The sequence below is a fragment of the Mya arenaria genome, chromosome 4, assembly GCF_026914265.1.
Source record: "Mya arenaria isolate MELC-2E11 chromosome 4, ASM2691426v1".
In the NCBI taxonomy this organism is placed as follows: Eukaryota; Metazoa; Mollusca; class Bivalvia; order Myida; family Myidae; genus Mya; species Mya arenaria.
Genome location: NC_069125.1, coordinates 62443919 through 62458874, shown reverse-complemented (window position 1 = coordinate 62458874; position 14956 = coordinate 62443919). Strand labels below are relative to the sequence as shown.

General features: G+C 36.1%; 1 protein-coding gene across 3 annotated transcripts in view; it reads right to left on the bottom strand.

Moving 5' to 3' along the window:
* Positions 1–1665: 1665 nt before the first annotated feature.
* The window catches only part of LOC128231512 (solute carrier family 23 member 1-like), a 29216-nt gene continuing 15925 nt past the window's right edge, over positions 1666–14956 (bottom strand). For all 3 annotated transcript variants that reach the window (XM_052944443.1, XM_052944444.1, XM_052944442.1), the window contains exons 3-14: positions 14129–14295; positions 13036–13166; positions 10807–10853; positions 10228–10409; positions 9449–9563; positions 9046–9199; positions 8584–8733; positions 7171–7274; positions 4775–4904; positions 4130–4273; positions 3885–3980; positions 1666–3372 (exon numbers count right to left, since the gene is read on the bottom strand). In XM_052944443.1, the coding sequence (XP_052800403.1) occupies positions 3044–3372; positions 3885–3980; positions 4130–4273; positions 4775–4904; positions 7171–7274; positions 8584–8733; positions 9046–9199; positions 9449–9563; positions 10228–10409; positions 10807–10853; positions 13036–13166; positions 14129–14295 (1749 nt within the window). In that variant the 3' untranslated portion in view covers positions 1666–3043. The remainder of the gene's footprint in view (positions 3373–3884; positions 3981–4129; positions 4274–4774; positions 4905–7170; positions 7275–8583; positions 8734–9045; positions 9200–9448; positions 9564–10227; positions 10410–10806; positions 10854–13035; positions 13167–14128; positions 14296–14956) is intronic.

Here is a 14956-nt window from a genome sequence, read left to right as displayed (position 1 = left end):
GGCTCCTGGGGCCCTTTTCGCCCCGTACTGCTGGACTCGTATATCATCTGATTCCTAATGTGCTTATATCCAGATGCTCTACTAGTCACTGGCTTTCACCCAGTATATCATACTGCTATGGGAAAACTCGTTAAAGGCTGTGACACACGTTCAAAGTTGACCATACTCACCGCGCATTTTGGCTCCTGGGGCCCTTTTCGCCCCGTACTGCTGGACTCGTATATCATCTGATTCCTAATGTGCTTATATCCAGATGCTCTACTAGTCACTGGCTTTCACCCAGTATATCATACTGCTATGGGAAAACTCGTTAAAGGCTGTGACACACGTTCAAAGTTGACCATACTCACCGCGCATTTTGGCTCCTGGGGCCCTTTTCGCTCCGTACTGCTGGACTCGTATATCATCTGATTCCTAATGTGCTTATATCCAGATGCTCTACTAGTCACTGGCTTTCACCCAGTATATCATACTGCTATGGGAAAACTCGTTAAAGGCTGTGACACACGTTCAAAGTTGACCATACTCACCGCGCATTTTGGCTCCTGGGGCCCTTTTCGCCCCGTACTGCTGGACTCGTATATCATCTGATTCCTAATGTGCTTATATCCAGATGCTCTACTAGTCACTGGCTTTCACCCAGTATATCATACTGCTATGGGAAAACTCGTTAAAGGCTGTGACACACGTTCAAAGTTGACCATACTCACCGCGCATTTTGGCTCCTGGGGCCCTTTTCGCCCCGTACTGCTGGACTCGTATATCATCTTCAGTTGAATTTTGAATTTACTAGCCGTTTTTAAAGTCAATGAATTATATACAAATTTTCAATATCTTAACTAACTAATGGGGAGTTTAATGAAAACGTTTATTATAGCCTTTCTTTTAATTGAACAAGTAGAGAAACGTGGAACAAATCAAATTGGTACATCGTGTGTTGAGATTCTAGAATGTAAAATATTTGCGTCTTTCTGTGCAAGGTTCGCTCGGCTGTGACATGTTATATACCTGAAAAGTACTCAAAAGTACTTATTTTCAAGTATTACAAAAAAAACAGCGTATAAACGAGAATGGTTGTTGCATTTAAATATTAGAACATAAGAAACTTTTTAGAGATTCAAATACAACTACATAACAAAATGGCCATCGTATTATCAAGTGATGATATGTGAAACTGTATGTAATAACCATCTATAACAAGCACTGCAGTCCGTGGTTGACTTCCATTCACAGTAATTTTTCTGTAGTCATATCAACATGAAGTTGTCATATCTGTTGTCGTCATTTCAACAATTTAAAAAAAGAGATATAATCATCAACTATGAAGTCCCTTTTCAGGCTAACTTTATCTATTATTATGTTACTTGATTTTCTGTATTTTCATTTTAACGTTTACGTGTTAAAATATGTGTCACTATCTGCTTTAATCATTACAGTTCACAACTTAGAGCTTAGATGTAGTATTAATCATCAGTAAAAAGCACTGCCAAAAGCCGATTTATTTTATATAATGTTCACCCAAGTATATAATAATAAGAAAAAACTTGTGAAAGAAAATAAGCCTATCTAACGTTTTCATATTCATTAAATTGATCTTGAATTGCATAACGAATTTGTACGATTTGCAATGTCATTTAATAGCAAGGGAAGTAATAAAAAAATAAATATTGTTTATATTTATTTATATAAAACTGGCATTCTTTCCAAAACAGTATAAATTAGTTTACATGTAATATACTTTAAAAAACTATTTCCATTATTGTTTTAATTTCATGATTCTGAGTATATGTTTCCGCATAGTAGTGTATTTACACTGCTGCACTGCCAGACTGCTAGACTGCTAGCTTCACATCCATGGAGAAAACAAACATTAAAAACAGAACAAAAGTAAAATATGAAAATCATGCTTTTAATCACGATACACTAGTAAGTAACAAGTCACCCTTAAGCTATTAGAAATATAAACAAAAATTATTTTTTTGTATCATAATATAAATTGGTTTACTATTTTTTTCCAACATAGTGCTATTATAATAACGGGATACTCTTGTACACCCTTTTAACCTACAAATAGTTGGAATGTACAATTTCAATCAATATGCTGCATATTGAATTCACAATTTTTCCGAAATGTCGTATCAAGACCATCTAAAAATGGGGCATTTAAAAGATAAAACTGAACAACAACTGTTTAACTATGTGTTAACTAAATAAAAAGTTTTTTTCTGTTTACAGTTATTTAAGAAAATAGAAAATGTACAATTCCGGCAAAAAGTAAATATGCATGAAACATGTAAAAAAATGACCTTCAAAAATATCTATGACTTTTGAAGATACAGTCGAACCTCGTTGGCTCGAACTCCCAGGGACCGGCAAAAATACATTGAGCCTCGAAGATTAGAGCCAAGCGCGAGTGTTTACATACAGTATAAAGAAATGTGTCCTTCATCTTCATTTCGAGCCAACGAGGAATTCGAGCCAAGCGTAATCGAGACAACGGGGTTTGACTGTATTATTCAAGTATTTTATACATACGATAGGATGGTTTAGTTTATACAATGTGTAATGTTAAATATGGAATACCATGCCTCACTTAACCCAATTGGTTGATGAATATTTTATTCGAATGAGTGATGAATGAACTATAGTACATGTACTTCTTATGAATATGATAATAGAACAGTACAACAGTAATCGCAGTTCATTTGTTCTTGCAAAAACTCCTTGGATATGTCTATACAAAACTGTAGTCGTCTGGTCGATAGCAGGGCCCTCGTCGGATGAGCTTTCCCAGTGCTTCGATCTAAACTCTGACTACATTACTTCAGCCATTTAATGTAAAATGTTGGAGTTGTACACACTGTATATAGTTCTCTAATTAATAACAGTATCCTTCCGGCTTCAAACCCTCAGTGCTTTGCTAATAAAGCACATTGTATTTATCATTATCTTTAGTAACTATTACTTATATGTATAAGTTATTGTTGATGAACAATTTAGAGCCCTCGCCGCATCCATCCCTTCAGCGCTTTGATAAAACACATTAAAACTCGGATTGGTGGCTGTGATTGTCTTTATCTGTATCAATGTCGAGTCCATTTATGGATTGTTTTTTAAAGACGACCTCGACTTCTTCCAGATCGGGCTGATACTTCTTGCAGGGGCAACAGCGAAGATCATCAAATCCCTCGAAGGTGGGAAAAAATGGAACGTACTTGCCCCACCGGAGGCTTCTTATGAGATTCATACCGAAGGGGAGATCGTACGTCTTCATCGAGAGGTTGAGGTTCTGGTAGTCGCCGTCGTCGCTGTCTTCGTCCGTGTCCTCGGGAACTTCCCGCCAGACGATAATACCACGTTCCTCGTCAGTACCTGTACACGGGATTAAGTTAAATCATAGAGGAAATAATATATTTCTTCGCAAACAACTATGCATAAGGGATGGCAACGAGTACTCAAAACTCGAGTACTCGATCGATCGTCCGAGTACTCGAATACTAATTTACTACTCGAGACTTTGAATATTTTTATAGGAATAAGTATTATTTTAAAACACTTGACGCACGATATGCAGACGACATGCAGCAACAGTTCTGGTGCCAACGAGACACAATTTACGGACCCTCTAATCCCCGCTAGGTACATTAATGACTCTTTCAAAATTTATGAAATGATTTTTGGTAAAATATGTGCTTAGTAAATATGATATTCAAAATATCCATTGCATTTCACCAATGTTTCTAAATTGGCTGAAAAGATGGCGGATAAGAATTTATGACATTGAATGAAATACAATATTCGTTTAGACTGAACATAAGACAACCATATATAGTACGTGTACATAACGTTAAAGTACATGTTATCCAGGTATGGCGTTTACTAACCGGGTATGACGTTGTCGAGGACGAGGGCGCTGAAGCAACCCATGAACATGTTGTTGGCGAGCAGCGCCTGGATCACCTGGTCCAAGTTCTCGTTACCTAGGCAACCAATCGGAAACGGTTGTTTACAGTGAACAAATAGATTTCTATTATATACAGGAAACTGTCCTTAAAATATAATAGATCAGTTTAGGCAACGATAAGCTAGTAAATGAATCATTTAGTCTAGTTCTGTAATCTACATGTACCTGTTCTGATGAGCTGTTCGTTGGCGGTGACCCAATTAGGGAAGGAGAGACCCAGGAAGAGAGATATACCGAACACGACGAGATTCCGCGAGGAATTGAGATCCACATACTGAAGGTTGGAGGCCCCGACTGCGGCCAGCACCCCTGTGGAGGGATAATAGAAAGAAAACATGATTAAAAAGGCCAAGAAAGAGTGTTATACAGAACACGACGATATTCCTCGAGGAATTGAGATCCACGTACTGAAGGTTGAAGGCCCGACAGCGGTCATCATGCCGGTTAGAGAGACAATAAGCATAATCGGAGGCCAATGAAAGGAATATATATATATATCAAACAAGAAGCATTATTAGAGGTCCAGGAAGGGTCTTATTATTAAACATTTTGAGATTAAGGTCAACATACTGAGATCTGATAGCTGGAGGCCTCGAATGCCGCCAAAGCAAGTCTTTGGGAAGAAATAATGAGTTCAAACTTTATTTTTGAATAGTTTACGATTATATGATGATTACAATGACTACATTTGAAAAAAAACATATGCAATCATTTCTGGGTATTTGTGTTAATCATTGAAATCATTTACATATCAAAAAAAAAATACTCAAAAGTATTTACGCAACGGTTTTCATTCATTCCGCCACTTACCGAAGAGAACGAGGAAGGAAGCGCCGATGATGGGGTCGGGCATTGAGACGACCAGCGCCGAGAATTTACCCAGACAGCCAAATAGCGCCATGATGAAACCCGCCATCATCACAACCCGCCGACTGCCCACCTGAAATATTTAAATTACCCTTTTCTTTAAAGCTACGTTGACGTTCATATTGTATTAACTGCAAGTCGTTTTGACGCTTCTTGGCAATTGACATTTGAGCAGCGCATTCAAGATCGCTTAAATGGCCCAGAAATGCTTTCCAATCCTGAAATGTGGGGGAAATGTTGTGATACTTAAATTTATCCCAGAAACTCAACAGCGCCTTTATAAAACATGCCATCTACAAACTACGTCAGCTTTCCACATGTGGGAAAGATTGTGTTTTGGAGTACAACATATCATACTTAGATATGTCCGATGAGCACGAACAGTGCTATGATGAACTCTGCGATCAGAACAACGCACCGCCCCTATCTAAAATGTGTTTTCGGATACAAAAGATCACACCCTGGTTTTCCGATGCACATGAACAGTGCGATGATTAACTCTGTGATCAGAAGTTCAGAACAACGCGACCGCTCCTGTCTAATATGTAGGGTAAATATTGTGTTTTGGGGTATAACATATCACACCAAGGCTTTCACTTCACATGAACAATGCGGTGATGACCTCTGCGATGCCATGTTTTGTATTCACTCTTGGTCTTCACTGAATCAAAGAACGATGTAGCTAATATGATAATTTGTTATTAATAACTGAACTATATAGTGAATGAAGTCAATGACGCATGGCCATAATATTAAGTAGAATAATGAATGTCACGCGCCGGCTAACAACCTGGGGTTATGAAACATATGGTCCAGTGTACTGTTTACAGACTACAACTAGTAAACAAATTTAGTTGCGGGTTGACTCAATGTATTAATTAAACCCGCCATCAGAATCACAAACCGGCTACCGACCCGAACAATCTTTTTTGAGTTTAGAAATGCGTCATATTCCAAATAGTGTTGCGAAAAGAACACAACTGCGATAATCCAGATCATAATACACGGGTACTAATCTACAGTAAAATCCTATTTAAACATTTGAATATATTTTGTTTAATACGTGCGTGTTTCAAAAAGGACATGAACAAAACCACATCACCGTTTTAACCGAATTTCGTGCTTATGCATATCTCACAATAATTTCGTGACAACATGTTTTTCAATAAACGTTTCTTTCTTTATCTTAACATGTTTTTCTTTGTTTTGAAACATTGTTGACGAATTATTTTATTTAAAAATCTGTCTGTTTTTGCATCCTCGGGGCGTTTTTTATTCCCGATACGTAGGTCAAGGAAAGTATCTGGCAAGGATGCGTAGATGAGCATATAAGTATGTGATTTGAATTACACGTCACGAGCCTCGTATACCGGCTGATTACAGTTAACGGCGTGTCATTCAATAATTTGTAAGCGGTGATGGCAGCACACATATCTACCTAAAGGCAATATTGTAATATACGAAATCAACCCGTTTAACATCTCGTTCACTTATCCTAACTTATTGCGGTCATCAACGTTTTGTCCCAGTGAGAGGCGGCGAGCTCATCCAGTTGTTTCAATAAAGCAGACCAGTTTGTTGGCTTATTTTACTTATCACTTTGCCAAAATCAACAAGGTCGGATATGCCTCAGACATTAAACGTACACGGAGGTTGACGGGACTAGACACCAGATGAAGCAATTGCAAGAAAAAAAATAATAAAAAAAACTTACATACAATTCATGTCGTTGTTAACAACGCATTGAATCTTATTTACTGATGTATCACATCGCTTATGAAGCATTAATCTTTCGCAGTTTTTTTAACAATTCTAAATTTACTGGGTTTGTATACCAGATAAATACCTGTAAGTTTTAAAAACAGTTTAAGTATATGTATATGCATCTCTGCAATAATCACGTGACTATTACATGCTAAATATGGACACTTAAAACTTAAAACGGGTAAACGCAGCTGCGACAGTGGCAAACTATTCTTCTTATCATGTAAAATAATGTTTTATCGGCCTGATACTAGTTCGTATTGATAATTCTAGGCTTCGTTTGAAGAAATACTGTATTTGCTGATTTTGGGACCATCTGATATCGAATCCCTTTAAGCCCGACCAAATCTTGATAACGGGCGATGCCCCAAACATACAATTACCAGGTTTGTCGGAGACCCGCTTGTTAGGAACTAACCACTGTTTAACTCCCCGATAATTCTAGGCTTTTTCGAGGAAATATTATATTTGTCGATTTTGGAACAGTCTAGTGTCTGGTCCCTTAAGTGTCCCTGAAATACCCACATCCCCTATCCCCGGGTAAACTATTGAAAAATTGAGCCTATCAGTGTTACCTTCGTTAAGCTGATGACGCCGATATTTTGGCTACATGACGTCACCCCAAATCCAGCACCTACGGCTGATGAAATGATGCAGTCAATTCCCTCCACAAATATACCTGAAATTCACACGAGAAGCATTCTACTATCTTGGGAATTAAACACTAGTAGATAAAACACAGTAATTCGCTCATGCCGAACTTGTGCTATATATAGTAACATGTTTTGTTAAATGTCACAGGGTACAGATTTTTTTTGATTTTTTTAACTGAAGTCAATTCCCTCAAAACAAATACCTGAAATTCACTCGAGAAACATTCTACTATCTTGCAGGGGCGTAGCTAGGCCTCAAAACACTTGTAGACCCGATGGTTCTCTGTGAGTTTGGGGACTTTTATATGTGCATTACACACACTTAATTGTATTTGCAATGATTACAATAAAGTCAAACAATACACCCAGCACATAGTTTAAATAAACACCAAACTTTGGTCAAAATAAGGCAAACTTTTGAGTCGTTCAGTATGTTTGAGTAGCTATCAGTTTTTATTTTTGGGTTATTTGAATTTTGTAATTTTTCATAAAAGTTGAGGGCCCAGGCCTACAAAGCCTATATGTAGCTACGCCACTGTCTTTGGAATTAAACAAAAGTAGACAAAACATGGTAGTTAGCTCATGCCAAACCTGTGTTACATATAGCATGTTTTGTTAGATGTCAGAGGGTGCAGATTTGTTGTTTTCCATTTTAAAGACCAGAAAATGCAAAACAACAAATCTGCACCCTGTGACATATAAAAAAACATGCTAATATATGTAATATTTATTTGGCATGAGCTATTTGAGGTGTTTTGCCGGTATTCATAATACATCTTATAAAGGTCATTTCATAACTTAAGTCATTTTCTTCAGATAAGTAGTTCACTTATCGTATCATATAGTCGCTTCATGATATCTGAAATACTTTATTTTCACTGATTTGATTCAAAATACAAACTTATGTAAAAAAATACTCATATTTATCATTTATTTTGACTATGAAAACTATAGGAAATTAACACAAGTTAAGCAGTTTTGTGAATCACCGGCCCAGTGAATCTTACTGAAAAACCGCTTTTTAGAGCTGTATAAATATACTATACCTTAAGAGATTAATCTCACGAACATTGACAATATTTGAAAGCAATCTCGACTATGAAAGATTGATATCTAGAAGGTTTCCATAAATTAAAACAGGATAGCTTGCTACATCATTATGGCACATTAATTAATACTTTCCACCAACTAATTTGGCACATCTTCTATTGCTTCAACATTGTCATAATTATAAAAACTGGGTTATACATCTTAACCAAAGTAGGAACAGTACTGATGTTGGCTAACTACATGTATATGGAAAAGCAACAATTTTCAAAATCAAAGCACTCAAACCTCTGTTAACGGCGTGTGGTGGCGGGGGTAGAGCGCCGGCCAATCTAGCGCATGTGTAGTAATCTCCGATACTCTCTATGACGGAGGTGATAACACCAGCAATCATAGCTATAAAGAAGCCAGAGTTGAACGTCGGGGTTCCCCAGTAGCCTGCAGAAAAAAATAAAGAAGTGGGTTTAAATAATAAATGATATCATTAGACGTAATACCATTTTCAACAATCCTCCCGACTGTATTCTGCTATTTTAGGTCCACACATCCGGGTACTCCTTTCCTATGACCATATGAACTATCGTGTCATTATTCATGTACAAACCCGCCCGTGTGTCAGTTATTACCCGGCCATTCAGTAACATTAAACTAGAATGATGAAGAAAACCATATTGTTGTTTATCATTTAAAATATATATCATTTCAATCAAATTTTGAAAACTGTAGAGTTTGTCCGCTTTTCTCCAATACCTGGATATGGAAATCTGACCCAGGCAACTTCCTTTATTACATCCAACCGGATGTCGGTTCTAGCTTCGTAACCATAGTGACCTTCTTCAGGAAAAGCACCGGTAGCGGTGAGTATATAACAAACGAACCACATGATGCACGTGGATAGGATTACCTGCAAAAATATTTTAATTATGAGCTGCAATGTTGTGTCTGTTCATAAAAGTACTATAACTAAAGTTTTAAACACTTTGAAAACAAAATAATTGCCAAAATAAAATCTGTGAACGAGTCCCTTTAAGTGTACACACTGAAATTACACCATGATGTATGAATTAAAAGCACACCTATCTTTAGTAATATAATAACAAGCAATTATTGCTCTGAACAAGCTGTGTGATATAATAGCCTTTTAAATAATTACCGAAAACAGTTTATGAAGAACAAACTGTATTTTCTGGTCTTTGTTCTTGCTGAATGGGTTGCTGAACTCGAATATTGGGATGATTTCCGAGAAAAGGATGATCAATATAATGGTCCTGTAATCAAAAACATACTGCCGTTTAATGGCTGAATCAGAGAATATAATTGCTTCATTGCTTGTGTCTGTTGCTTAAAGATGTCAATAAACGTTTGGTTAAATGTTTGATTAAAGTGCACCCACCAATCAATCTAACAAGCAATGAATATGGAACATAATAATTACAAAAACACTTCAGGAGCATGTATTTTGTTATCAAACCTAAGATTATACATTTGTTCAACGTCAGAGCTTGATACGGAAGCAAATATCACTAAACAATAAAGAGTTAATGTAGAACATAACTTGCGCCATCTAACCAGAGAATACCGTTGCTTTATTGTTTGTGTCTATTGCTAAATGATGTCCATAAACGTTTGATTATATGTTTGATTAAAGTGCACCCAGCAATCAATCTAAGAAGAAAAATATGCTACAAAATAACTACAAAATATTTTCATGAACATGTTTTTTATCAAACCTACGACTAACACTTGCAAAGAACAACGTCATAGCTTGATACGAAAGCAAATATCATTAAACAACAAACAGCTAAAGGATATTAATAAAACTTGTGCCATCCAATCAGATGTTCTTGGTTGAAGCTGAGAAGAGGCTTAATAATTTCAACAAAATAAGTAGAGTTTTTAACAGTTGGTAAGCAGGTAAAGTATTAAACGCACGCTGCAGAGATGCCCCAATGCTTCCCCGAGAGGTTGAAACCAGTTTCCGCCACCGAGAGACCCATCAGCATGATTGTCGGGGCCACCGTGAGAGGTCCGATAAACTTCAGTAACACGCTCACCAGTCCTGAAGCTCCGATCAGGATTTCAAGCAGGGCCGCTACCATGATTGAACCAGTCAACTTAAAATTTGTACAAACGTATGATAACATACAGATTGACCAAAAGAAGATAAACAACGTATAAAGGAAATATTCATGTTTTTGTCACATTCCAGTAAAATACAGTAGTAAAAAAATAGTAAAATAAGTATGCATGGTATTCGTTGGTTTGATAAATATAAGACTTTTTAATTGTGCAAGGCTTGAAAGTTCATAGTTTCAACTGCATTATTTCATATAAACAGCCTTGAGACGCACAATGAACATATTCAATTTTTAATAGTATGCAATTTGTTACATAAAGTGTCGCCTGTCTCTGAAGTTTCATCTGGTTCTTATTACATAAACAATGTATACTTTCTAATGCGTTTGCGTCATGAGATCCCCATACTTTGCAACCATAACTTCTATTTCATACCTGGTTCATTCTTTCTACATGGTTGCTAGAAACGGCGTCATCCGCTACTGAAATAAAAAAATAACAGTATTCTTAAAATCAGTTTGTAGTTGGCGGCAAACAACAGGAGGTATATCAATACTACACCTTACTGGAAACCATTGCGGCTGCACATCTCGATTTAAATACTGTCTGCAGAATTTAAATGTAACGTACATAAGACATTATTACGATTTTTTTGAAACATTTTTTTCCAAGTAGGTTAGACTTCATTTCGAAATTTACACATCTTTTATTCCGGCTGTTTCGTGAATATTTTCTTGGTCGTTATCACTTTAAATTTGAAAGTTTTATAATTTTTAAAATTAATATTATATTCTGGTTTTGGTCAATGTTTCATATTCATCTCTTAGTTTTTTAAATGTTTAAATCCGCGAGAGAACGTCTTCTAATTCATCTTTCAGCTGTTGTTTAAATTTGTTTATTGCACATCCTTATCTTAAACGCGAGACACGTTGTGTTTTTAAATCCGACGTCCCTGTTGAGAATCTGGTTTAAATGCGCGAATATTTTAAATCACGCTTTAAATACACATTTAATATATTGAACTAACACAATGTTTGGTTTTACTTTTCTTCCATGTTTAGTTTGGATCCCATAACATCACTTTTGCAATTAAGTTATAAAGAAATGTAACAAAACTCAATATGACAAAACACTTTCATGTCTTATATAAATTATAATGTAGTTATGCGTTTATGCAATGATAAGGTTTAGAATAAAAATGAATCTCCACTGCTCCAACGTCCGGTGCTTTGGGGTTTCAAACAGACTGTTTATAATAAAGTTTCATCCTCTTGTTTGTAGTTTCGTCATATTGTTTGCAGTTTCATCTCGTGTTTGTAGTTTCGTCATATTGTTTGTAGTTTCGTTGTCTTGTTTGTAGTTTCGCCATCTTGTTTGTAGTTTTGCCATCTTGTTTGAAGTTTCGTCATATTGTTTGTAGTTTCGTTATCTTGTTTGTAGTTTCGTCATCTTGTTTGTAGTTTCGCCATCTTGTTTGTAATTTAGTTATCTTGTTTTAATTCCGCAATGCTTGCTGTTCCTTTCTGTTTACATATCAAGACTTACGTTGATAATCACTGCTTTGGAGTCTTGCAATTTACAGAAGGGTATTTCTGATGTGGGTTTGGATTGAAATGATAGTCCACATTTATAAGTGTCTTTCATTATTACACTTACATGTGCAGTTTGTGAAAACATTCATTTAAAAAATGACTTTCAAGGTTATGAATAGAAAGAAAAAAAACATCGTCTGAGAAAATATAAAACGAAAACAATTTTGAATGATATGTAAATATAAGGGTCCGATCACTCAGTTTCAAGTAAGAGAGAAGTTTTTTAAGCACAAAACACATCTAATCGAGAAAGCATCAGTTTCGCTTTGACTGAAAAAAGTGATAGCTTCATCACAATACACTCCCCTTAGCACATCTTTTAGGGTTGTTCTAGCTTTAGCAAAGACATATTCCATTATGCGGACAGACGAACTATAAATTATCATACTATATAGCAAAATACTTTAGAAGAGTGCATGGCATCGCCTTGTTAACAGAATAACAAAGACATTCAGTTTTCTATGGTTTCGAAATAAATCCCACCGCAGAAAACCGAGCTGGCTTTGATTAATTGTTAACAGAGTAATCGGATTTTCTTTTGAATTGTGTCATTACATTTTGTATTTTTTCCAAAGGAAAATATCATGTAGCCTAGTTTCCACCTTCCAACTATTCTTGATGTTCACGGGCTATAAAACAAACGACAGGGATTGATAACGAGTAGTTCATGCGATATTTTTGAGGGATAACAGTCAAAGATGTCTAGGATAAATATACACTATACTTATGCACAAAGTCCTATGACTTCTACTGAAGATATTATCAGGCAGATTGTAAAATTAATATCAGACAGACTCGTGTGATCTAAGACTTCTTGATAAAACTCTGAATTGAGAATAACGTTTGTATCCCAAACTGACCAGTGCATGTATATTGTCAAGAGGAGAAGGCGGAAGGGATGTTAAAAGCGTTTTGTTAAGGTACTATAAACCACACCCTGAAAGCACATTTTCATTAAAATCCTAAACATAAAAGAACGACTACTCAGTTTCTAAATACATAATTGCGTCAACGAAAGCCCAAGAGCTCGTATTGGCAACCACTCCGTATACAGGTTTGCATATCGGCTTACGCTGTGACCCGTTAGCTGTGATGTTGACTAGGCCCTCCTCTGCCGCGGCCGGACATGACCAGCGGGGTATTTTCACGAGAGCGACCATAGGAACTATGTATGCAAATGCTGGACACTGTACTATAGGTAATCTGAAAATTAGGCAGATTTAGAACCGTCGCAGCTATAAGCCGCTTATCCCACATGCTAAAAGAAGTAATGTTTTGTTCTTTTTATAACAAGAATGTATGTTTTCCCTTGGCGAATGAGCTCTGGAAGTTAGTAAATCGGTAAAATTCTGAAATCCATGCTGAAAATTTTGTGGTGAGGTCATACCAAATGGTTCTCAAAAAGAGGGTCACAAACAAATGAGTGTTACATTTGACATGAATATCAGTTACTACGTCGTGTGGAACAAACCAACCGTAGCCTAAAAACTCCAATGAAATATTTTGTGCTCACGTGTGAGTGATTAATCTGTATAACGTGCGTTGTAACAGAGCCCCTCAAATTTGATGGTATGGACGAGACATGCTATAGATACGTTTTAAAACATAATTTAATTTAAAACTGTAAATAGGGAATCCCCGTCAATTTGCATGCTATGAAAATCGTTGTTGTTGGCGAAAATGCCTTCGTTTAAAGACAGAAAGAAGTGAGGATATATAGTTTAAACTATATTCTTTATATGTATATACTAGTGTGCATATGTAATAACAATGGTAACTTGTAATTTAACAAACACACTAAGGGCTCTATGAATAATGATGCCCGTGAGTTTGCTGTTGAAAAAATGGCGCAGCAAGGACTGTAAAGTTGAAATAAAAACGCCTGTTGACAAAAATACATGTATTATAAATATATTTGAATACATTTATAAAAAACGATAGAGATGGTGTACTGCAGGCCTTTATATCACGGAAGATACTCGGCGTTTAAATTCGCGATTCATATGTTGTAAGCAACATATCGAATACATTTTGTAATGAAAAAGAAATAATAGATGGTTCTTGTTAAATCAAAAACTGTAAATAACTGTAATATGTCCAAATGACACGATTTATTGCTTACTAGCAATATAATTTCTCTATAAAAATTGTACGTGTGATCTTACCTTGCTCCAAAAAAGGTCTGCAGGAGTGTACACACACCACAAGCGAATATCATGTTTCCAAGCAGCACCGAACGCACGTGCATCGTTTCCGGTATATTAATGGCGCAAATTATAGACGCCATGATCCCGGGAGTTGCTAGGTTGGAGCTTAACAACATCAAGTAATGCTGAAAAAGAAAAAAAGAAAAATTCTGCAGCTTACAACAAAGACTGCCTAATCATATACCGAGATTGAAGAAATCCTAGTTTAATTATGTATAATGCAGCAAACTCGTAAGTAAGGGTTGCTCCGATGCAATATTCGTTAAGCAACTTTTGTTGATTATACAACATTTCCCTTTCCTAGACTGAAACTGTACAATTTTTCAACAACAACAAATATAAAAATGTGCAAGACAAATGGTCTACATTATGTATGCGTTCATATGAAAGTGGATTTAAAACCATATTTAACATAAACGTTGTCAAATTACGATTTTTTTTCCGAAGTTGAATTTTTGACTAAGATATTAATTGAATGTGGTCCTTGAGTAATACATTATACTTATTTAAATTCAATTGTAAGAACTATTGAGCACTATCAAAACACCGAATATAAGGATAACAGGATTAGCCTCTCAGGGTTGCCAGCACTTTGGTGAAATAAAATTCCCTGACTTTTCCCTGACTTTTCACTGACCAATTCATGTTTTTCACTGACCAAAATCGTCAAACACATAAACGGCCTCCTGACCTCCCCTATAGCCGTCCAATCCTCCCATTATATTTTTGCATGTAAACTTGTATTTATTTTCCAAAATATAAAACATTTACATTGTACATCAAAGT